The 24,694-nt window shown below is 39.6% G+C and overlaps 2 protein-coding genes across 3 annotated transcripts in view; both read left to right on the top strand.

Annotated features, from left to right (window-relative positions):
- The first annotated feature begins 2,111 nt into the window (after positions 1 to 2,111).
- LOC133625508 (uncharacterized) lies at positions 2,112 to 3,220 on the top strand. The gene is made up of 2 exons (XM_061996914.1): positions 2,112 to 2,261; positions 2,540 to 3,220. Exons 1-2 carry the CDS (start codon positions 2,112 to 2,114, stop codon positions 3,218 to 3,220), a joined length of 831 nt encoding a protein of 276 aa, XP_061852898.1.
- The window catches only part of SNRK (SNF related kinase), a 40,466-nt gene continuing 18,639 nt past the window's right edge, over positions 2,868 to 24,694 (top strand). Inside the window, exons 1-3 of one of the 2 annotated variants that reach the window (XM_061996244.1) lie at positions 2,868 to 3,170; positions 14,888 to 14,980; positions 16,293 to 16,986. In XM_061996244.1, coding sequence (XP_061852228.1) covers positions 16,398 to 16,986 — 589 coding nt within the window. In that variant the 5' untranslated portion in view covers positions 2,868 to 3,170; positions 14,888 to 14,980; positions 16,293 to 16,397. Of the gene's footprint in view, positions 3,171 to 3,290; positions 3,390 to 14,887; positions 14,981 to 16,292; positions 16,987 to 24,694 lie in introns of those variants that run through there. The other variant, XM_061996245.1, reaches the window with a different exon arrangement.

Consider the following 24,694-nt stretch of genomic DNA (forward strand, 5'->3'; position numbering starts at 1 on the left):
TAATGATTCTGATTTCATAGCCCTTCTCAAAGACTGTAGACTAACAATTTCACATGCACTTATAGACTCCACACTTTTCACAGATGGCTTACACATTTAGTACCTTATAGAAAATAAGGTTGTTTCTAATGTAAGCCAGTAAGACTTCTGCAAAACCAAACATTATTTACCATTTTCTTTCTACAGCAGGCTAAGCTTGGATTTAGCAAGGAGGAATGTCATCTGGTCTGATTTGGATGTGTATACGCCACGAGCAGCCTCTCAAATAGATGCAAGAGGTTGTTGCTGTCACCTTTCCTAGACAAACACATACAGGCTAATGAGTGACAGATGAGGTGTGTTTTGCTGTGGCGTAGCTTACGTGTATCAGCTATCTCATTTTAAAACTGGAGTGGAGCCAAGACATGCCACTTCTATGGTGAGGTGAGCCAGGTGAGGCCAAACAACAGCAGCCGCAGAGTGCTGACCTCCCCTAGCAACCTGCCTGCCACTTGTCTGATTTTATGGGCACGTAGCTTACCACAGTAATTAAGTTTTCACTGTGAAAAACCTCACAAAACCAAAGCAGGGCCATGTGCCACTGAAGACAAAGCCCAGTGTAAGTGGCTGTATATGTGACAGGAGATTTACATTAGCCTCTCGGGGGAATGGTTAGCAGTCTCAACCCAGCAGCGTGGGATCCAGTATAAGCAGTAATAAAACTGCCTGAAAAAAGGCAAACCGGTCTGTACTGAATTCCAGCCTGCTGCAACTGCCAGACTCCTTCTAGTCCCTGTTATCTCCCCTTATGCTACACGTATCCTTGACACTCTTTTTCCTTTTAGTCTCCCGCATATTCATCTAAAAAGAGTCACCATATTGAGTAAAAGAACTGCTGTAGTCTACAAGTGACCAAAGCGCAGTACCTCACAACAGCAGTATCACAGGTGAGTATATTCTTCTCTTTTTTTCTGCAAATGTATCCTTTTCCCCCCATTTGTTCTCCCACATAAGCAAACACAGACACAAACACACTGAATGGCTGAGAACAACTGAGCACGATACCCTGTGTGGCAGTACAACAGATGATGTGATTTCTAACAAATATAAAAAAGTCCCTTAGGTCAAAATATTTTGCAAAGGGAGATTTTAGCAGCACAGAACTGAAGCATCATTACACCTTTCATATGTCTATGGTGTTTGAAAGATGTGCCTTCTCTAACACGTGAATGAAACTCAAACAGAAAAACAAGTGGAAATTGTAGCTATTATTAACCAGAAAGTGAGAGACAGAATCTAGACTTGAGTTTTACAGAACAATAAACATTAGGCATTGACTGATTGCAGTAGGCTCAGAATTCCAAGAGGTGCGTGCTGCACACTGGTGCAAACTCGGGCTTGAGAAATCAGTGATGAGCAGGCAGCCAGAGATGATGGGCCGGTTATTGCAATCTCTTACATCAGCTCTGTCTTATAAGTTCAGCAATCAGTTGTGTTTTGTTGATGTCAAACCAATGTGAGGGTGAAGAATCAGGGCCGGTCTAAATGATGACAAAATAATTCTCATTCTTGTTAAGAAGCAATGATCACAATCAACATATCCCGAAATCTTGATGGTTTGTTTATCTCTGTCTTTCTTTTGAGATCTTAAAATATGAAATCACACTCTTTCAGTAATTTCCTGAACTGTATTTTCTAGTTTAGTTTGCACACAAATTATTGCTTTCAACCTAGGAAATTCCAGGTTAACTCAACAGCCCCTGCTGTACAGTGTAATATAAGTTATTCACAAAGGAATGACATCTAAATTATGTCAAAGCATGGGGAAAACCACAAAGCATTTATCAAACATTTTCTTAAAACTTGGCTTCAGTATTACAAGGTCTTGTATTCTCTCTCCAAATATCTTGATTGGCTGTTTCTATCTGCGAAAAAGGGCACTTTTCAAAGTGCCACTTTTAAGTCTTTCCCTGGCTATTTAAAGGTTTTCTTTCCTTGATCTTCAGAGGAACGTCTTGCATTATTTCCAATTCTCCAAGCAACTGCAGGTCGGAGCCCGAACCCTTCTGTAGCACAACCGTTCAAGGTTTTCCCCTCCCCTTCATTACACGTACAGCCGTTACCCTTCAAGCATGCCAGGTTCATTCCCTGGCCTACTTTCTTCCGCTAGCCTCAATGTCATCTTTTCCTTTGCTACCCCCTACTTCCAGCTGACCTTCACCATCTGTCTTGATCTTGTCCCCCTCACCACAGGGGAATCCAAGAGCACCATTGCTACCAAGGTGAGCAGCCCCGGATGCGAGGCACACCATCTCTATCCTCTCAATAATGCTCACTAATTCTTTCTGTGCCCTTCCCTTGCGATCGGGTGAGCGAGGAATCGCAGGCGTGGACATTTCACCACGTTAACGAGCCCTCCAGTCCAGTATCCCGTTCAGAACGGCAGAGGCGACGAACCCGTGGCAGAGCGGCCGCCAGCCAAACAGCGGGCCCGCAGGCTTCGCCCTCTCCTCAGACCTTCACTGGTTCGCTCCCTCCTTCCTACTTCTGCCATTTCCAGGGCCAACTGCCCACGACCTTTAGTAAGCGGGTGCCCAGGGCAGGCAGGAAGGGCAACACGCCCTCCAGCCTCAGAGCCGCCCACTCACCTCCCGTCCCCTCAGCTGCCCCTTCCCGCCCCCCTCGAGCGGCCTCTCCCCTGCTCCTGCCCTGGCCCCGCCCGCCACCCAGCGCGCTCTCCCTTCCGCCATTGGCCCGCCGTGACGGCAATGGCGCGGCCTCCCCGCCGCGCACGCGCAAGCGCCGCCCGGCTCGCGGGCTCGCGCGCTCGCGCGGGTGTCCGTTGCCCCGCCTCGCCCCCGCCCCCCCCCCGCCCTCCACCCCAACGACTGTCCGCGAGTCGCCGCGGCCGTTGTTGTCAGTTGCGCCGCGGAGCCGCCACAGCGGCAGGGCTCGGCGCAGCGAGAGCTGGCCCGCCGGGCAGGGGGCACCGGGCGCCGCAGCCGCCGCTCCCGAGCTCCCGCGACCTCAGGCGAGGTTCCTCCCGCTGGGGGTCCGCGACTCTTTGCGTCCCTGCCCGCCGCGCTCCCCGTCCCCGCCGCCGCTCCCCGAGGGCAAGTCGCGGCGGGCGCTGCCCATGCAAGGGGCGGCGTGGGGCGCGGCGGCCCGAGGAGACGCCGCTGCTGCAGGCAGTAAGTTGCCGGCGGGGCTGGGCCGGGTTCAGTATGGGCTGGGCCGGTGAGGACGGGGCTGGCGCGGTGGGGTGTGGTGGGTTTCCTTCCTCCCTTCCCTTCGCTTTTCCGTTTCTCCTGGAGCCGGCCTCGCTCGCCGAGGTCCTCCCGTCCGGCCCAATGGCGGCCTCAACCCAAGAGGAGGCGGCGGGAGGGGGGCACGTTTCCCGGCCGCCGAAGGTCGGTGTGTCGGTGTCGCTCGGAGCTGTAGGGTAGGGGTCTATGGGGAGGGAAGAGGTGGACTGCCGGCGGGTGCCTCCCGTGCTCCCCGGCGCGGCGGAGCTCGCCGTGCCCCACGCCAGCCCTCCCCCAGGCAGCGCCCGCGCGACGCGTCCCCGCGGCAGCGGCGCGTGTGGCGAGGCGCGCGTGTGACCGGCTCCCCGCCGCGCGACTGCCGCCTGACCCCACGCGTGGCGGTGCCCGCGTCCCCGCCGCCCGCCCCGGACCAGCGTGTGGGCACCACGGGAGAAGTGGCGGCGAGTTTGGCTCCCCGCCGCCTATTTTCTGTCCTTTGGGGGGCAGGGGGCGCGCAGAAAGCTGGCGAGGCGAGAGCCATGCCGGCCACGGGAGCGTTTCGGGGGAATGACGGTGCATCTTACCCCTCGGAACCAGGTGCAGAGCCAACAGGTTTGCTCAGAATGCAGGCTGGCGTCTTTTCCGCACGGAGCGGGACCATGTCCCTGACAGGCACCCCTTGTTCTTTGTCAATACCTCTGTTGCTTCTGTCGATACACTTACTGCATTGAATTTGCTGCCTTTAGATTACTGTAGAAATGGGTAGAGCAAGTAGATAAGTCCTTGATAGAGGTCTTTGTGCTTTTTGCGAGGTGAGTTTCAGCACCCAGATAGTACTCCACTAGTTAAAGACGTTTGTGGTTGATGTACAGGCTTGGTAATAGCTGAAGGACAGATACATGCGGTTTGTTTTGGTGTTTGCTTTATTTAAAAATAACTAGACTGAATAAAGTATTGGAGAACGTCCCCAAGGGAACAAGGCTTTGTTGGCCTGAGGATGGTTGGCAACAAATGTGACCTATTTTCGAATTGGATATTTTTATTGGTAAGTGATGCTAGAACACCTGTGAAGGGAGAAATATTTTCATAGCCCATGCAAAGCTAAAAAGCTTTGGCTTTCTGCTTATGCATAGATAGTTTCTTACCGATCATCTTGCTTTCAGAAGATTAAGAGTAGCTGTGCAAAGAAGTGGTTTCCTCAATGGTACCATTGCAGTTCCTGGAGCAGCTGAAGTGTATTATATGATTTACAGCCATCTAGCATGAATGAATTGCATGCAAATCTGCTTACGCCTGCCCTCTGTAGTGCAGTCACTACTTAGTCATATAGGCTGCTTTTTGGAGTTGTTTATTATGGTTATATTTAGATCTTCAGGCTCTGGGGAAGGGCCAGTTTATTGAAGCTCAGCAAAATGAAAACTATATAAAAGTGTTTACAAGCAAATGTTTATTGTGTTAGGATTAAGTATCTTGCAAGGCAGGCACCATTAGCAACTGGTTTAATGAATGAAGGGAGTTTTTTGATAGCTGTATCACAGAAGGTAGGAATTCAGATGGTAGTTGTTTTTGTACTGTTGCTGATCCTTAGAAAGAAGTGATCTGAAACAAACTTACAAGAAGTAATTGTCATGTTACACAATGCAATCAGATTTTACTTTGTGGAGCATGTTGAATAGTAGATTAATATTTGCCCATTTTACTTCTAGTGCATGAAAAAAATCCAGATTTGAAGTCTTAACAATAAAACTTAAGGGGGAGAAAGTGTAACCCTGTGTCACACTTTTTGGTCACTTAGAATATTCAGGAAAAGGTGGTGGAATGATGACATGCTTTTCCAAGTGATTGGGAAAAGAAGCTAACCTGAATGCTGGAACAGTACGTGGTAGTCAAGGTATCATTTTTTTAAGGGAATCCTTGTGTTTGCTTCCAACAAAAACAGAGAAGCTGATGTCTTAAGTGGAATTAGTGATAAAATGGACTTTTTTTTTTTCCTTTTTACATAATTAAGAAGCAAGAAAGTACTGACTTTTGGAAACTGACATTTCTGTACAGGCTACTGATGTTCCTTGCATCACCTTGCTATCAGAACTGATATTCCCTTTGAGTGGTTGTACTGTAGATATACAGCCTGCTTTCAATAGTTTTAAATAAATAGCATGTTAAGAGTATGCATATTAAGATGCTACTGCAGATATTCCTGTACTTGCAGTTGTCATCTTCCTTGTGTGCTGTGCTGACCAACCTGGTCTCTTCTAAGGCTCTAACTGCCTGGCTTTGATATTATAACTAATTCTTTTACCATCTACACCACCAGGGTATCATTGCCTTTTTTTATCCAACTAGCAACTGTAATGCCAAACGAGTGCCTTTTGTCTTGTGTTGTTGCCTGTCTTGCTTTCAAGGGCACAGTATCCTGGTGCAGCTAGCTTTTTTCCTCAGAATCTGTCTCATGAAAACAACGTACTTTTCTTGGATTTTATATACTTTCAAAATTCTGAAAATGCTGTAGCTGTAAAACTTCTTGATAAACTTCTGCCCATTCCTACTTAATAGCGTGTTCTAATTATGTCTTAAAACAGGAAACCAGTGAAATGTGGTTCAGATCAGGGACACTGCCTTTTTTATATAGAACTGAATTGCAGTTTACGATGAATACACTGGTATTAAATTGCATAAGCTTTTAACTTTAGTAACCTATGAGGTTATATGCTTCTTCATTGTCACACTGTTTTCAAGCAGTTAACAGGAATGCTCAGCTTCTGTAATAATGTGAAGTAGCTGTTGTTTTAATACACATAACAGTATTATGTAAGAGCTTAAGAGGATTTGAAAAACTGTATATTCACTTACAATTCTAGGATAACCCTGTCAGAGTTCTAGTACATGTAAGTTGATTAAGTCACCAATGTTAAGAACTTAATGAGGAAAAAGTACTGTGTAGGTTTTACCCTTGTGAAATGCAGAACAGAGCGTGTTTGTTTTCTGAAAAGCTGAAATTCTCAGTTGTACAGTGATCTTCTGCAGCAGTGTTGGAGCATGACTATTGCACTGGATTTGACAGGCTGTGTTTTTACTCTTCATATATCGTTCTGTGTTTTCTGCAGCAGTCTTCTATGTAGTTACTGACCAGACTTAAACCAACTTTACTTGAGAGATGATAGCCTAAACTTTTATAATTTTAGTTCATGTTGACACATGTTGAATTTCAGCTGTCTGCCAGTTCTTAACTAATTTAGGATACTGTAAATGAGGATAAAGTATTGAAACTCAGTAACTCTGGGTTGCAGTCAATTTCCATCTGCTATGCAAACTACTTAAACCTTAAGAAAATGTCAGTATCTCAGAGGCAACTGAAGTCAATTGAATACTCAGGTTTTATGTTCCCAGATACATTGCTAGACAAAGGAAGCTATCTGACATTTGAGCTTGGTGATTGCTTTTAAGAATTTTAATGGAAATTATTATTGCTTGTAATAAACAATTGGGGATGACCTGCTCCTGTGCCAGTAAGATTTCCTTCTTGAAGAACGTCCACCCTTTCTGGACTCCTTTGCTCTTCAGGGCTGCCTCCCAAGGGACTCTGGCAGCCAGCCTCCTAAACAGGCCACATTCTGTCCTTCAGAAGTCCAAAGTAGCAGTTCAGCTCATACCCCTCCGTAGTTCTCCAAGAATTGAAACTCGTTATCATTTTGTGATAGCTATGCCCAAGACGGCCTCCAGCCATCATATCACCCACCAGTCCTTCCCTGTGTGTGAATAATGGGTCCAGTGGGACACCTTCCCTCATTGCTCCCTCTCCAGCTGTCAGGAAATTAGCTTCCACACACTCCAGGAATCTCCTCGTGTTTCCTCTCTGCTATATTGTATTTTCAGCAGGCATCTGGTAGGTTGAAGTCCCCCACAAGAACAAGGGCTAGTGTTTGTGAGACTTCTAGCTGCCTGTAGGATATTTTGTCTACCTCATCATCCTGGTTGGCATGAAGTCTTAAAAGAAGCGCTTGAGGGAACTGAGGTTGTTCAGCCTGGAGAAGAGGAGGCTGAGGGGAGATGATCTCATGCTCTCCAACTACCTGAAAGGAGATTGTAGTCAGGTGAGGGTCAGTCTTTTCTCCCAAGTAACCAATGATAGGTCGAGCCCAGAGGAGGCTTAGTTTGGATATTAAGAAAAATTTCTTCACCAAAAGGGTTGTCAAGCACTGGCACAGGCTGCCCAGGGAGGTGGTGGAGTCACTGTCCCTTGAGCTATTTAAAAGCTACGTAGATGTGGTGCTGAGGGACATGGTTTAGTAGTGGACTTGGCAGTGCTGGGGTAGTGGTTGGATACTATCTTGAGGGTCTTTTTGAACCTTAAAGATTGTATGGTTCTAGGTACTAACAATATATATACACATTTGCATCTAAATGCTTTTATTTGAGCTAGCATTTTATGCTTTCCCTGCCTTCATACAGATTAAAAATGTTTGTGATTGAGTTTACACAACAAGGATGATGTTGGGTGTTACAACAATGCTAACTTGTTAAAATGTAAGCTGAATGGAAGTGTTCATTGTTTAATGGTGGAACGCTTAGAACTTCTGTTAGTGGTCTTTGCTATACTGACTGGCATGAGAAAATTCTGTGGTAATATTAGTAAACAGACATTTCTAAGAGGAGAAACAATTCTGAGAATTCATGAACTTAGAGTAGTTGAGGTGATTCCTCTAAAAGAATTCACATTGGTGGAATAGAGTATAAGTTATCTGTTTTCTATGAAGATCCTGCAGTAGTTTTAGTGGAAATAAAGTATCTTGTCTAAAAGATAGCGGTGCCATCGTGAATCACAATAATGTGACTTCTAATATCCAAAGTATTTCTTCATCAGTTTCACATATCTACTTACTGAGGGAGGAGAGGGAAAGTGTGGTGAGATGAATTTTAACACCTTTGCAAAGCTGCTTGAATACTTCTTATCAAGCTGGGAAAAGTATAATTTTGGGCTAGGGAGTCCAACTACCATGAGTTACCTCTCTTATAAGATTGTTGACTGAAAAGCTTGTTGGATTCTGTGATCCTCAGACTTCTTTGGTACTAGATCTTGATTGGTTAAGTTTATGGATGGCTCTGAGATACTCAGAGGAGAATTTCATCTTTTGGTGAGAACTGCAAAACCTGATCATTTCAACTGAAATTATTTTTTTAGTATCATGACATCATGGTGTCTGAAGAAAGTTTTGTAAGTGATTTAGATACAGAAAGTACGTACTAGCAGATATCACTGAAGCAAGTCCTTTGTAAAAGATGTTATTACATACTACTATGCAGAAGGTAATTTAGAGGACATGGCCATTTGGGAAGGTCTGGTATTCATCTCTTCCTCTGCAATAATACTTTTAAGAGAAGCTTTATATCTCAAGTGGTATATTGCTGAAGCATCTGGTATGTGAACAGGGTGGTGGTGCCTGTTTGTATTACTTTAAAACAAGGTACATACTTTGTTTAGGTACATACTGGACTTTGAGAGCAGACACAAGAGGCCAACTGAGACAGCATGAAATTAACTGCTTTTGGAGCTGTGGCTGCTGTGAGGACTTTAAATGGTGTAAAGCTGTTGCTGAGTTCTTAGATCCATAGGGCAGACTGCATTTGTCTTGTGTAATACTGCCTCTTAGAAATGGAAAGTGTCTTGTGAGATGATCAGCGTGGTTATGAATGTATCATGGGCTTTTCATACATTTCACAACTAGAGGCAGTTGGAACCTATGCCAGTGACTACTAATCATGGGTTTGTCAATGGATCATAGTTTTACCACTCCTAGCACATCTGTCCTAGTAGCTTTATCTAGTCTATACTCATGATCTTGCTATCACTACAATTGCTTTACAATATATACCTACTTCAGTGTTGTCTATTTTGTTTTCCTCATTTACCCACTTGTGGGGGGAAAAAAAAAGGGATTCTTGACTTTTGAAGTGATGGGCCATGACGAACTTCATATTTAGTGTCTTTTTTCATTTGTCTGTATTGAAGATGATTCTCACAAAGATGTCAACTATATAGTGGGGTTTCTGCATCATGGTTCTCAAGTTTTAGTGTACTCTTCAGTAGTGTTCAGCAAACCACTTACTACAGCTCTGCGAACTCCTGTGAAGGTAGTTTCCAAGCTTGATGTGACTGTACTGTGACTTCAGGAAAATAGGGTGGCAGACAGCAATCTGTGGGCCTGAAAGGTTGGGAATTTCTTGCCTAAGAAATGTGTTCTTTAATTGAATATATGCTGAATTTTTTGTCATATTTTTAAAGTTTAGTACATCTCATACATTGAAGCTGCCTCAAAGAGTTGCTCTTAGATTTCAGGTCACACAGGCTCTCAATTTTCTGTTACAAAATAATTTTAGTAACTTTTTTCTTAAATCCCCAAGCTTTTGTTTATAGGTCAAGGGGTGATGCTTTATTAAGTTTATTGGCCTACCAATTATTTCTGCTGATGGCTGTTCACTAATAATAAACCTTAGAGTTGAAGCATTCTTGTTAGCGTTATGGTTTTATTCCTAGATTCTAAGAGTTTAAGGCTACATATCAATAGCTTTGCCTGCAGTACTCTGAATCAGTGAAACACTAACATTTTGCTACAGGCTTCTCAAATGTTTAAGGACAAAACTTCATCAATTGGCAACTGTCATATCTTCTCTGAGGAAAATTCTGGACATGATTTAAAACTAGTGAATAGCATTCAATTGTGCAGGTTCATTCTTTTTGTGTTTGGAACATAGAACTACTGATAACCTTCCATAACCCTCATCATTTTAGGTGTAGCCATGCTAATAGTGGAGAGATTTGCTGATCCATCTTGACATTTTAGTAATGCACTGTGACATGGGTGCTGATGCTGTGGGAGATGACAATGAGGCCATATATGAAAATAAAAGTGCATGTACATCTTAAAATCTACTAATCATGTTTTATTGTGGAACTTTGCAGGAGCAGAAGGGTTTATGGGGTTTGTCACCAGTCAGCTTGTCACACGAAGTGGCAAACAAAGCATTAGATGGCATTGTGTATATAAGAGCTGAGTTGTAACACAGCTGCCCCAACCCCCCCAGGATGCTCCATCTACAAAGTGTTTGGCTGTAGGGCAGATGTAGATTGCCATCACTAAAGTACCTTTGGATGGTATTTGTGAAGGCTAGGTTAGAGGAAGGTGGGAGAGGAAGAGCTTTGCTGGACTATGTTGCAATTTTAACCCCAGCCAGCAACTAAGCACTGGGAAGAAAATTAACTATCCTAGTGGAAACTTAGGACAGTGTGACACCCTTGTGTGGAAACAAAAGGAAAATACAGGTTACTAGGATCTTGAGTCCTGTTGAATCTTGATAATTCAAGGAATATTGGGCAGGCCCAATTGGAATATTGTTGAGGCCCAACAAATTTTAAGTGCTGTGGATAAATAGAGTCATGACTGATTTTCAGTGCATGACTGATGTGCATTCAATGTGTATGTTCTTCCCACTTCACTGTTGCAGCACTTTACCACTTTCTAGTGTTTTGACTCTCCCCTATAAAAGGAAAGATGATGAAAAACCCTCTCGAGGAAAGCAGATTGACATAGCAGTGAAGGTGTAAAATCACACATAAGTAGTGGTTTATAGAGAAACAAAGATAGGATGTTTTAATGGTTCGCAGATTAGTCTGGAAAGGTATCTTACAGTAGGATAGCCAAAAAAAAGGAGCTATTGGAAAAAAGTGAAAAATTATAGTTGTACAGTTTGGATACTGAGTTGGTATTTCCTTCAATTTGCGCTCAGATTCTAATGATTTGTACAAATTGCCTTCAGAGTAAAAAAAAAAAATGCTTCTGGGTTTCTGTGATCAGTTATGTTAAGTTCTGTTTCTGGGAAGAATAGTAACATAAATCTTACTCTGAACATATAACTATATAGTAAATGAATAATTGGCATAGATGCTGTTATTTATGTGAGATGAAAGAAAGGAAAAGGAAAAATAGGGTGAAACTTAGTCTATCTTGTGGATGTATATAATATGTACATCCACTGAACTATTCATCTTAAAGTCATAGAAAAGGGAAATGTGTGCTTTTAAGGAATGATTCATTTGATCTTCTAGCTATCTGCTTTAGAGTGTGATTTGTTGTATCATGAACTCTTATCTGTGTTGACTGAATCCCCATTTATCCTGAAGGGAGGCAAGAATGGTTAGATGTCTATGGACAGACAAGTCCCAGCGAAGATAACTTCAGCTTTTATGTCTGTTAGCCTGACAGTGCAAGGAAGATTTCATTCATAGTATTAAAAAATTTTGTGGAAATGGGACCTTGAATCTTAATTTTCTAAAGTAAGAAGCTAATGCACATATTAAGATTAACTAGGGTGCTCCCGCATGTAAGGTATAATATAGTGAAAATTTTGTGACCAGATGGATTGTGTAAAGAAAAATGTCTGTCTTTGAAACATGCTATTTTTCTAAACAGATCTATTATAGATGTATTCATCCATCTTTTAGAGATGATTGAATCACAGTACTGTTGCTAAGCCTCTTAATAGGATGCATGTGATATTACAAAACAGCTTCTGCAGATCTCCATTACAGAGGCTATTTGCAGTATTTTGTGGGATAGGGTATATGAGGCTCTATGGAAGGAAAGATCTGTTCTGGATCTGTTTAGTGGTAATATCTACATCACATAAAATTGTATTGGGGGTGTAGCTGAAGTCTGGTATACTTAAACTGTTTTTAAAGCCCTAATTAGCCCCCTGGATTAAATGCTGTTAATGGTTAGTTAGCTCATCAGCTAGAAAATGAACTTAAAAAGAGCTTGAGAAAATGTGAATTAAAAGTAAAAATGAGCTGTGATATAACTGCCTAATATAACTGTGTCTTAAACATTTTTCCTCAGGCTATAGCTTGGCTTGCTGGCAAACTATAGCTGGCTGAAGTTTTGATTGTTGGTTGCATGCTCTGGTTTACAGCTCCTTCATTTGGTGAGAATGTTCAAAGAGGTCATGTTGCAAACTGGATCTCTGAAAGGGTCTGTCATTAAAACTAACCTTGTTTTGGAGTAGATGGTAGCAGATGTATTAAATCTGGAAATTTTGGGTGATCTCAGTTATAGATGGCCCAAAAGTTTTACTGATGAAACTAAGGAGTCAACTGCAAGGAAGGGGTCACAAAGAGGCTTCAACTTGAAAGTTGATACCTTGTGAAACTGCACTTTTAGTTGATTCTGAAGTGTTTTCAAAATTATACTTATTCTAGAGAGAAACAAAGGAAAAGAAACTACTTATTTGAAAAGTATTGATATAGCAGCTGTGATCCTTTAGGTAGCATATTTAACTTGTGATCAAGGTTTGTATCTGTGCTATGGCAGTTTTGCATCCATTTCCTAGCACTGAACAGTTCTTAAGTTTGGTATGCTTGCTTCAGACCTTGTGTGTATCTAAGATCCTTGTGTTTATCTGGGGAAACTTCATTTCTGTGATTTAAACCACAATTAAGTTAGTTGGTCTGTTATTGTGTGAACTTTATGTTAAACTGTTAATGAATCTGCATTAAATTTATTTCAACTAATGGGACTGCAACATTCAAGTGTAGTTTATCTTCAAGCTTTTTTCTTATTGATTACTGTCTGATGTACTTCTCCGTGGTTTAAGCAGAACTGATTTTTCTGGGATTTTGTTGACAAGTTGGTGTTTGTGTATTCTATCACTTAGAGATTTATCACTTGGTGAGTTTGTACAAGGATGGTTGAGAACTTGCCAAGTAAACAAAATAATTAGTATAAATCTTTCCTTACTGCTGAGTGTTGAAGTAACTTAAATTTAGACAAGTTATGTTCTGTTACAGCTGCTCTTGCATTTTTGCTCTGACAGGAATGGAATCTTGATTTTAAGAAAGAAAAGCTGTCGCAATTGATTTAAGTTGTTGGGGTTTTTTACCTCCATGTTCCTTACCTCTTCCCATAAGAAATCTTTGAATTTGCGATGCACAAGAAGGCTCTGTCTTGTCTGCAGGTGTTTTCAAACACAGGACTTAACAGAAAAATCTCTCATAAAGCCACATCTCTTCAGAGTAAGGCTGTTGCATGATCTGTGCCAGATTTGTGGATGTGATGTATTCATGTGAGCAAAGATATAAATATTGAGGTTTGACTTAACATTCAAGAAAGCAATGGTCTGTAAAAACTTGAGCACTGCAGTTTGTATTGTTGTTAACTTCAGTTGCATAGGGAATGGCTGTCTGGTATATTTTGACAAAACTTCTCCATGTCTTTAGTTTAAGGGTTCTAAAGCTGTTAAGTAGTTTAGCATAAGGTACAGACTATGGTATGCATTATTGGTAAAACAGTTTTGTAAGAAGCAATGGTGTTCTAGAGGCAGTTTAAAGTTGTCTTTGTGTGCTCTTTTTTTCCCTTTTATTTAATCTAGAAGCAGTGAGGAGCCTGATTAGAGTGCTGTGGAGATAGCAGTTCTCTAAAGCATGTTTGTGAAGGGTGGGATTTTTCTGTTTTAAATGCTGGCTATCCTTTTATGGTAGAGACTGGAGTCAGCCTTATGGGGCACAGATGATGACTGTTTCTCCTGTTGCTTTGTAAAGGTTAAGGTTAGGTGGTTTATGTGTGTACATGGACTGTTTTTCATTAGCCTGCCTTTTGGGTCAGTATGATGGAACATTATACAACAGTAATGAAGCATTGCATGAGAACGCTATGTCACTGCTCAGTGGTAGTAAAAAAACCCCTGAAATTTGCCTGAAGAAAATAGTGTAGAACAAACCATAAAATATGTAGAGAAAGGTGAGAAGAGTGCTAAAGCCTGTGGAATAACCTCTGTAAAAGGTGTGACGGACTAGGACTTGAACAAGATTGACTGAAGCTAGTTGGGGAGGAAGCTAAAACTGAGTTGCTTGAGGCAAGGTAAACAGAGTATGATAGTTCTTGTCTTGGAACAGACGGTGAATGAGGAGATGCACAAACTATCAGAAGATTAAAAACAAACGAGGAAGTGGTTTTTCTTAAAGCATGTAGTCAACTGTTGAACTCCTTGTTGCAGGATGTTCTTAATGCTAAACATTCCCATGCTTTATTAAAGTACCTGCCCAGTTTCACAGGGTGGGGTGGAATTCATCAAGCATAATTAAACACAAAGCCACTGCCTTCTGATATAAAGAAGTTTTTGAACCTCTCTGAGATAAAGGGAATTTAATTATTTATTGTTAGGTATACCATTGTACTCTCTTCTTCCCTTTAACTACTGTAATGGTTACTTAGGTAGAAGAGCATTTGACATGGGCATCTGATTTAATATAGCATGCTCTAATCTGGTTTTGTACTTTTTGGAGTGAGGATGTATTACGTGGTTAATTGGGAGTCATGGAGGAAAGGTGGGCAGTATGAGATGTGCTAGGAAGCAGATATGCCAACCTCAGTTTTGATACTATGGCATCTTCTAGTGGAGTGCTTTTTGGAAGAGCACCTGAAGCAAAGTGCTATGTGGCAGAATGAAAAAGTATAGTAACACAAAACCCAGTTAAGTTTTTTAAAGCTTGATTATTATCTTTAAAGAAAAGCAAAAATCCAAACCCCAATGTTTTTATGCTTGTTATGCTTACCCTGTTCCTTGTCTAAGTTATGAGGTTTCAGAAGCTGATTGATTTCATTCAAATTTTACAGGGGTAGAGGTCTCCAACTGAATTCCCACAGACATTGTGGAAGTCTGGATAAAGAAGAGTTTATACCATGGCTCCAGCTGAGAGAAGCAGTAAGGTGAGCTTGTTAGACATCATAGAATCCTCACAGGACCCCCAACCTTGTAATGGAACACATATGAAACCAAGTTTATTAGCTTCACTGTGAAATAACTTGTTTAACGGGGAGTGTTTTTAATCTAATGCTTACATTTTTACTTGAGAATAACTTATGTAAGGGTCTGTTTGTTTGCAAGTTTCCCTTTCAAAAATTTTCTTTTTGAAGTTCTGTTTTAAACAGTGAAAATATATTCTAAAGAGCTTCGTATTCTGTATTTTTTGTTGGCAATAATCCATCTAATTTTCATATTTCTACCTATTTTGCACTTAGCTTTTTGATAGCTACAGATTTTTATTTAAACCTCAACCTGAGTTAAAGATGCAGGAAAAGTTTTTGGGAAGTTTTGTGTGTGGGGGGGAAAAAAAAATGGCGATGGGATGCAAGACCTTCAAAACCAGGTCTGAACACGAACGCTTTTAGAGATTGGATCTTGTTTGCTTGAATGACAGAAACTGGTAAGCAGCATTTCAGCACGAATGAGCTGAAATCTTGAGTTCTCTCCCCTTCCTTCCCACTCTTCTTCCCCTTCTCCTGACTCATCCCCAGGACTGCTGAACACATGCAGCCTACATGCAAACTTTTTATCACCAGTTTTTATAATTGCAGTCAAAATATTTAAGGAGAATTTTTACTTAGCACCAAGAGTACATCCAACCCAAATGTTTCCTTTCAGCCTGTAAACCTTTGTTCATTTGTTGTAACTGTGGTATTGATTGATAATGCTCAGACTAATTAGGGTAATAAAATTGTCTTGTATGTCAGTCTGAGCTTTTACCTTCCTTTTAACATATTCCTGTTTAGAAAAGTCCAAAGTCATGTCATCAGAATTTTATATTAAAGCTGTTTCATGATGCAAGATGAAGGAATATGTCAAAAATAAGACAAATGAAGCATGTTCCTCTTGTCAATATTCTGTGCTGGCTAGGTAGTTTCTAATATAATTGGAAAAGTTAGATTTCAGTTTTGCCAGTTTGAAGTTCTTGTGACACTGACTTCAAGTGTTGCTTGCGAGTTTTCTAACAAGAATATGAACACCACTTACTTTCAGAGAAATTTTCATTACTGTGCAGTTGGAATTAAGTTTTTGTAAGGATACTGATAGTGTGATTGCATAAATCAGTTATTTGGCTTATCAAACCTTTTGCAAAAAGTCCTGAAGAATTTTGCAAGTAATCTTTTAATAATGTGCCAGTGTAACTTTAGGAGAGTTCTAGGATCATAATTTTTCTTATTTTTATACAAATATTTAATCTTGTCTTTTTATTTTTAGATATGCTTGGTGGTGACAATGGACTGTCTATTTGCATCAGATACTCTTATATGAAGAGATCACATTTCCAAAGAGCTTAAATATTAATTAATTATCTGAAACAGAATGGCAGGCTTCAAACGAGGATATGATGGAAAAATTGCAGGATTGTATGATTTGGATAAAACCTTGGGCAGAGGCCATTTTGCTGTGGTCAAACTTGCTCGGCATGTCTTCACAGGTGAAAAAGTAGCAGTAAAAGTAATTGACAAGACCAAACTGGACACTCTAGCCACTGGACATCTTTTTCAAGAAGTGAGGTGCATGAAACTAGTGCAGCATCCAAATATAGTACGGCTATATGAAGTGATTGACACCCAGACTAAGCTTTATCTTATCTTAGAGCTAGGTGATGGAGGAGATATGTTTGATTACATCATGAAACATGAAGAAGGTCTGAATGAGGATCTGGCAAAGAAATATTTTGCTCAAATAGTTCATGCTATATCCTACTGCCATAAACTACACGTAGTTCATAGAGACTTGAAACCAGAGAATGTTGTCTTCTTTGAAAAACAAGGACTTGTGAAATTGACTGATTTTGGCTTCAGCAACAAATTCCAGCCTGGAAAGAAGCTCACCACAAGCTGTGGATCTCTTGCATATTCTGCTCCTGAAATTTTACTTGGGGATGAATATGATGCACCAGCAGTGGGTATGTTCTCTTTGCATTTAAACAGTAATCTAAACTTAAGTACCGTGATGTTGGACCATACTCATTTTTCTTTCAAGATAATGCTGTATGTGGAAACCAGCTAATTGGCAAGAAATAATATTATGACCTGGATGAGTTATGGATGAGTTAATGCTGGAGCAGCTCTATTTGAAGGAGATAATCTAACATTCTCAAATGCTTAAAAGTTCATTTTGTATTAAATGATGCAATTGTACATATTGTCATTAACTTTTCTATTAATATTGTGTATATTTGTACTGGCTTTGTTAGATGACCCATCCCCTTTTCAGAAAAGTGCCCATTTTTCATTTATCGCTCCCCACCTGCCTGCAAAAGACCCACAAACAGCCAGAGGGATGTCTTGCTAGATTTAGCCATTTAAGAATGGCCTTGTGAATCCAGACTGCTTACATGTTCTGCTGCAAAGTGGTAGGAATCCATTTTTAATAAGTACTAGCTTGGCTATCAGAGGAGGAGACAGGAAATTAAGGAAGACTTTAACTCCCACTTTTGCCCTTTTACTGTCTGAGAACTGAAAGTAGAGGATGAGTTCCCAGTTGCTCCCAATTGTTTAAAAGGTAAGAGAAATAGTAGTGTGCAAATTAATCCTCATGTTTCTAGCTGGAAAGTGCAGTCTACTAGACAGACTACTGCACCTAATCCTCTTTAAGTCTACTGCATATGATATTGGAAGTAACTTGGAGGTTTGTTTTTTAACAATAGCTGTAAAAATTCATAGTCACTGAATGTGACTGTATGTAGTCATACAGAATGCTTATATCTGTTAGTTGAGGTACAACTTGCTACTCTTCCAACAAATTTAGCTACATATAATTCCAAATGGTGCTTCAAAAATAGCTTATTGTAATCAACGTGCTTTTTCTTGTGTGCCCAGCATCTGATGCTTCTACTGTCTTAACTCCCATTAGGATCCTGTATATGGCTGTGTCTTGCTTTGGTTTCTATAGTGGTTGTAGCAGTGGTTTAAGTGAAAACTAACTTGACCAATTCTTTCCTCATTTACCTGAAGTAAACAGTCAGCTCATTTTGTATGCTGACAAGGTATTCCTGCATCCTGTTGAATTAAAGTTCTTGCATTCTGTTTGATAGAAATATTTTTAGCTAGTAGATCTTATGGTCTTTGGTTAAACACTTTAATGTCAATTCATGGATTCTAAATTTGAATAGGTATTTCAGTGTGGGTTTTCTGGACTTGAAAGTACTTTCTCAAGTGTGCTATAATTAAGAATTTTAGATGTGTATGCTATTTGTGGTCTTGCAAATCCACGTTGATGCTACAGTGATGCTTGAAAAAATGATTTCTATTTAGAGTCAAATGTTTTCTATGAGTTGGCTCTGTCTTTATTAGTGGGAAACTAGAATCCAGACTCCTGACTTCTTTTGTGTTCTATGTTTTTATTTGAGATTTTTCTGGAGTGTAACTCATTGCAATGGCCTCCAAAATTAGATGGAAACATGCATTTGTTGAATATTCTATACAATGCCTTATATGAAATACTTCTTGAAAAACAGAGTAGGAGTCAAGTTTTGGAGGCTGAGTGAAAAATGAGATTTTGATATTGCTGCCCAACTGAAGATGTTTGGAAGAAAGAAGGTGTATGTGGATGGATGGGGAGTGGGTGTGACATTAGGAATGTTATGACCAGATGGTCCAAATTGAATTAGATAGTTAATAGAACACACTTTGAACCTCTTAATGATATATTTAAGGATGGTGAGGTACCATACAAAGTCCTCTAAGGGACATTTAAAGCAACTAGGTAGGTGAACGTCTGAGTAAAACTAGAAGAAAATGGTCGAAGGGATTCATAGAAAAGGAGGTGTGGCTAATACAGACACAGTGGATTGGTGTGAACAGTAGAAGGCCTAGAAAAAAATGAATTTCTTGTAGCTGATGTTTAAGGACACTAGTTAAATATTCTGAGAATATTTGAATACACATCAGTGGTTAGCTTTTGCTTACTTATTCCCTAGTATACTGTCTCGATTACTGGGTACCAGAACTTCTCCCATCATAGTTGAGATTGCAGTGCTTGTATTCTAACATTTAAGTGGTATAGTTTTCATTACTTTGTAATGCACTGCAAAATCTCTATAAAGTGCTACAATAGTTACAGAATAAAAATACCAGGATTTACTACAAGTTGCCAATAAGATAATGACTCTGAAGAGTCTTGATTTTTATTTTCCCTTTCTAACTGTGGGTAAAAAGGTAAGATATGCAGGTTTCTAAATATTACTTTTGTATTTTTAAATGCAAAGATTGTGCAAAAAGTAAAAGAAACCACTGGGGAGTTCTTTAAAGCCCCCCTTCCCCCAGATGGAGTATTAGATGCAGAATCTGAAGAAGAATGTACGTATAGGAAATGTATCATTAACCACATAATTATGCAACTGACAGATCAGCTTGTGAAAACCTTTCTTAACTTTTAAAGAAACTTTCATGCTGAGGTCATACTTGTGGACTCAAAGTATGTTTAAATTCAGAAGTATACTTTTTCAAAGTAAGATAAGTTACATCAGTTACAATTTGATGCCAGTAATGTGCAAACTATAGATGTAGGCTGAAAGAATGGTGAAATGCTGTAAACTCACTCAACTGTTGGCTGAATAGGGCTATTAATATTGCAGTAATAATGACAATGGCAAAGATTTCTTTGCCAGTTGGGATGAAGTTTCATTGTACCTGAACCAGTCTAAAAGCTCATTGCATATAAGAAAGGAGGCCCTGCTTTCTCTGGTGCAACTTACATGATCTTGTCCCTTTGTGAGCATCTGATTGAAAATTAACTCAATTTACTAAAATGCTGAATTAAAAAGGGTTGCCCTGTATATACTCTGTGCATATTAAGGTACATTTGCATTCATTATGTTAAATAACCTTCACACTTGTTTTCACTTATCCAAAATTGTTGTTGTATTCTGAAAAAATGTTGGAAGAAAAATTGATCAAGGTATATGATGGGGGCGTTGCCATAGAACTTTGCCACAAACATGACTTTTCTGATGTCTTACGAGTAATATTAGAATGAGTATATAAAGGAAAAGACTACATTTTCTTTGTATAAAAGACCTGAAATATTCAGGGCAAATATTTTATATGCTTAATAAATACCATGGAAAAACTCACTTTATGAAAACATAACTGTTTCAGCTAGTTTAGGGATTAATCTCCCCTTTGTTACGCTACTTAAGTCTCCCCACTTGAAAAGAGACTAGTTAATTTAGGTCTCTCATTTCCTTTTGTGTTTAAAGCTGTAGTTAAAATGATGCAAGAGGCATATTAGGCAATGATCATATGTTCCCAGGGCTTTTCAAAAGCTGAGTGAGTTAGATAATGAGTAGTTCTGTTGCTTGTAGTTTTCCGTGTTTTTTCACACTTAATTAAAATTTGTTCTAGTCGGAAGAAAGTGAGAGGACTGCCGTTGCACATAAAGTTCATTTGCTAAGTCAGATGGACATAATTGTTTTAGAGTAGTGTTCTGTCTAGGGCAGTGGTGTAATCCCGTGGACAACTAGAGATGGGAAAGAATAAAGCATACATAACATCTCTACTAAGTGCTGTGTAGGCTGTAGTAGTTGTTGAAGACATTGACACTTCTGATGGTTTTTTATTATTGTAGTCAGATGTTCTGCAAGTCATTTCCCAGATGCATGGAAACATTTGCAGAGTAAATTCATCCTCTTGAGAGTGAGAAGGGCAAATTTAGGTTGTAAGATTGGGATTGTTTATTTAGTACAGCTGAGTATAGGCCTCTAGAACAGTACTGTAATGCACAAAAACATTGTAGATATTGTTACAATAATCTAGCATTGTAGCCTTTCGTCACAGCAACACTGACAGAATGTTCCTCATAAAAGATGTGACTAAGGAGAGTTATTATGGTGCCAGTGCTATTCAACTGCCAGTTGGTAGTCCAGAGCCAATGTGCTGCCTTCTTGGAAGTTGCAGAGCCCACCTACTTGGATAACATCCACTGCTTTAGCAGTTAGGTGCTGGCTGTCTTGCACAGCTGGGACCTTCTACCATTATGGTAAGATAATGAATGTATGTATTCATTATCTAGCCATACATTTCTGATTATTGAAAGAAACAGGACTTGTGAAACATACCTTTTGCTTTCCTGAGATAATACTGCTTTTAGACCCATTTTGTCTCTTGGGATCAGAGAATCACAGAATGGTAGGGGTTGGAAGAGACCCTTTAGAGATCACAAATTCTTGGTTTTTTCTTGCATCAATCATTGGCAAGGGCTTCTTACTTGCATATAGTATTGCTGGAGTGTGTTTGGTCTTTGAAAGCTTTAGCTATGTTTACCTGGTGCTTGAGCATAGCTACATAGTCCTAATGACCTTATCTGGCCTGTGTGAAGCTAGTTTTGATGTTTTTGCATGCATATAGCACTTGATTCACAAACTGAGTGACTAATGCAAGCGTAATGGCCTGTGGGTATGTACACTAACCTTCTACACTGTAAAAATGCTGAATATAAGATTTGACAGACTCAAGAAAGGGGTGAGATACTTGCAAACCATGTATGGTATTGAATCATTTAGCATACCTGACAGCATTTTGGAGTTTCACTATGCTGAAAATGAGATTATTGCTGAAATTGATAGAAATGAAAAGCAAGGAGTCATACAAAAGCTTTCCAGTGATTGTTTTGTTTTGAAAAATCTCTTTTTAATGTTGTATTGCAACACTTTAGAAAATGTGTAGCTAGATGTATTGCAAAATGAACATGAAGACAGAAGGGTGCAGAAAGCTAGAAGTGTAATACTTTGCTGCTTCAAGCCTAAGAGTTCTTCTCCTTTTGCTTCGCTTGTCAATGCAGAGCTGCTCCTTCTCATGTGCTGCACCCTGTTGCACAGCTGACCATTTGAACTGTTTTTATCAGCTAATTTGACAAAAACCTTCAACTTTTATGCAGGCTTAACTTCTGCTGGGTGAGCAGAGTGGTTTGCTTCCTTAAGGGTTGAGTGGAAGAGTTGGTACAAAGGAGGTGAAAGGAGGATGCAGCTTGGACTAGAGTTCTGAAGGAGGATGGTATGATCTACCCCTTCTATATTGACAAGTTTAGGTTCAGTCATCTTGGCGTAGCTAACTTATCTTCACCTTCCATGTAAGAGAAACTAATTTGACTGAAATTCATCAAGTATCGTTGCCAGTGCATTTGTATGAGAACCGTGTGCTCTACTTTTCATCTCCAAATGCTTTTTGAATCGAAACAGAAGGAATTTACACAGATACTTTGTGTGTTGCTGTGCTATGGTCACCTCCTGTGTACTCTGGTTAGTGAACACACTTTTCTGCTTTCTCCATGCTGTGCTGTGGATCTCAAACTGCTGGAAAAGTGGAGTAAAATCTGAAAAATTATCAGAAAAGGTTTTTTTATACTTTTAGAAGGGACAAATGTAAAGAATTGGTTGTACAATACTTTTAGAAATCTTCAATCCTGAAGCTGTCTGTGTCATAATGAAGATTATATTTTGTTCTTCTGTGGTTAATTCTAAGCAGATAGTAAAACTTATTTTTAATGAAAGAGGAGTCCCATTTTTATGTGGTATATTATATTTTGATTCTGCTTTTCCCCCCTCAATCTAATTACTATATTGCCAAGAAAATGCTTCAACATTTGATGAGGATGTTATGCTACAGGTATCGGAGTATTGTACTCAGAAGTAAAGTCGTGATGTGTTGGAGCTGTGGGAGTAGTGGGAGACTGATCCTGATGATTTCTTAGTAAATCTGTGCCAGATGATGTTTCTGAAATAAATTTTGTTCTGTTCTGGATTACTTTAGGCATGTTTTAATATATTCACCAATAAACAACAGTGAAGCAAAGAATAATTAATCCAAGTGAAACTACAAAGCAGAAGCTGTCAAGATCGTCTTTGGTTACTGCTATATCAGCTAAACTGTAACTTAAATATAGGGATGTTTCTTAGTCATCTCACTGTGTTCATGGGAGAACTGTTTTCATAATATTTCAGACTGCTTTTGTGGAGCAAGATTTCATTATGATAAATACATCTCCACAGCCAGGAAGCTTCATTTCGTGTATCTTGCAAACAAATATTCAAATTACTCATGTTCAGCCCGTTGCTGACTAATTTGGCAACACAGGTCTGGTGGGACTTAACTGAATGGTGTACTACTTAGTTATAAACCAGATGCTCAAGTTTTGCATTCATGTGTAAAGCTGTATTCAAATGTTATTTTTTATAAATAAAGTGTAAATGATACATTGTACAGCCAAAACCTTTAGGAAAAGATAGTCAATCAGAAAATATGAAGGATTTCTTGGATACCAGGAACGAATACAAAGAATACTAAGAACATTGCAGTGGAATACATACATAAGCTGTATGTGTTGTATAGACTTCAAATATGTCCAGTGATTTTGAGAACATGTTTTATACAGATAAGAAGTTCCTTCCAATTGTTTTCTTTCTGGAGTAGTAGAACTGGAATTCATGAAGATAATGTTGGGTTTGTTAGTGTTTTTAATGTAAATTTGGTAACTTCTGAAATGTGGCTAAGCAACAGAAACCAAAGCAAAAGAATGCATTTCTAAATGCAGAACTGATGAATCAGAAAAAATGGGCTATTTTGAAATAAAGGCAGTGGCATGTGTTCAGTAAGACCTTTCAGTGGTGGTGTTTTTTGTCAAAATATCCTTACTGAAATATGAGACGCAGTAGTTAGTAAAAATAAAGAACTGTTTGTATTTTAAGTTTTATACAACCAACAAATCCCATGCTGTTGTCCTCAGGGGAAAAAAAAGTTACTAGTTGCCAGATTTGAAGGGAAATAAGAATTGCTTCCAAAGATAAGACTAGTCTTATTCAAATAAATTAACATATATAGAACAGACTGTTTCATCAGACAGATAAGCTAATTATGAAAATAATTTGCTAAATGCCATTTGCCATTTATGCTCTTTTTTGGAGAGATAGGGGAAGGAAAAGATTTCTTCTAATTCTCTTGTCTGCTATGTGTTCAATAGTAACTTTAATTGGATTTGTAGTGCTATAAGACAAAGAGAAAACACAGTTCTGCCTGCTAGTTTTGAAAATGTTAGCATTGATTGCAGATGATCTCTTCCTCAGCCTTCTGCAAGGGAAAAATAAATCCATTTTACAAAGACAAAAATATAAGCTGAATTAACAGGTGATGGCATCTCTGAAAAATTAAGAGGTCAGTACACCAGTTTATTGAAAGCCTTTTTCATTGAGAGTTAAAGAATGGAAAAACAATTCAATCAGCTAAAAACTGAGTATCTATGAAAAAAGTAGTCTTTGTTCCCTACCCATACTTTTGAAATTGTACAATTGGTCTGGTTTGAGCTTCTCCCAGATTTGCCAGCAGTCTGTGCACATGGTAGTCTAAAAATACTTGGTACACAGAAATGCTGAAATCAGTAACACAGTTATTCAATAGTATCTTGCTAGTGACTTCATATTCTAGGGATGCAACTTTTTAAAGCTTTTCAGCTTATACAGGGGAGGAAAAGCTTTTATTTTTGGAGATGAAAATACTACTTCCTTTTGGAGCACAAGTCTATCAACAACATAACAGGCACCATTCAAACAATTCAATAGTATGATACCAGCTTTTATCCTTTTATACTGTAGTATGTAATTCTTCATCACTGTTTCTAAT

Source organism: Colius striatus, chromosome 5 (genome assembly GCF_028858725.1).
Source record: "Colius striatus isolate bColStr4 chromosome 5, bColStr4.1.hap1, whole genome shotgun sequence".
In the NCBI taxonomy this organism is placed as follows: domain Eukaryota; kingdom Metazoa; phylum Chordata; class Aves; order Coliiformes; family Coliidae; genus Colius; species Colius striatus.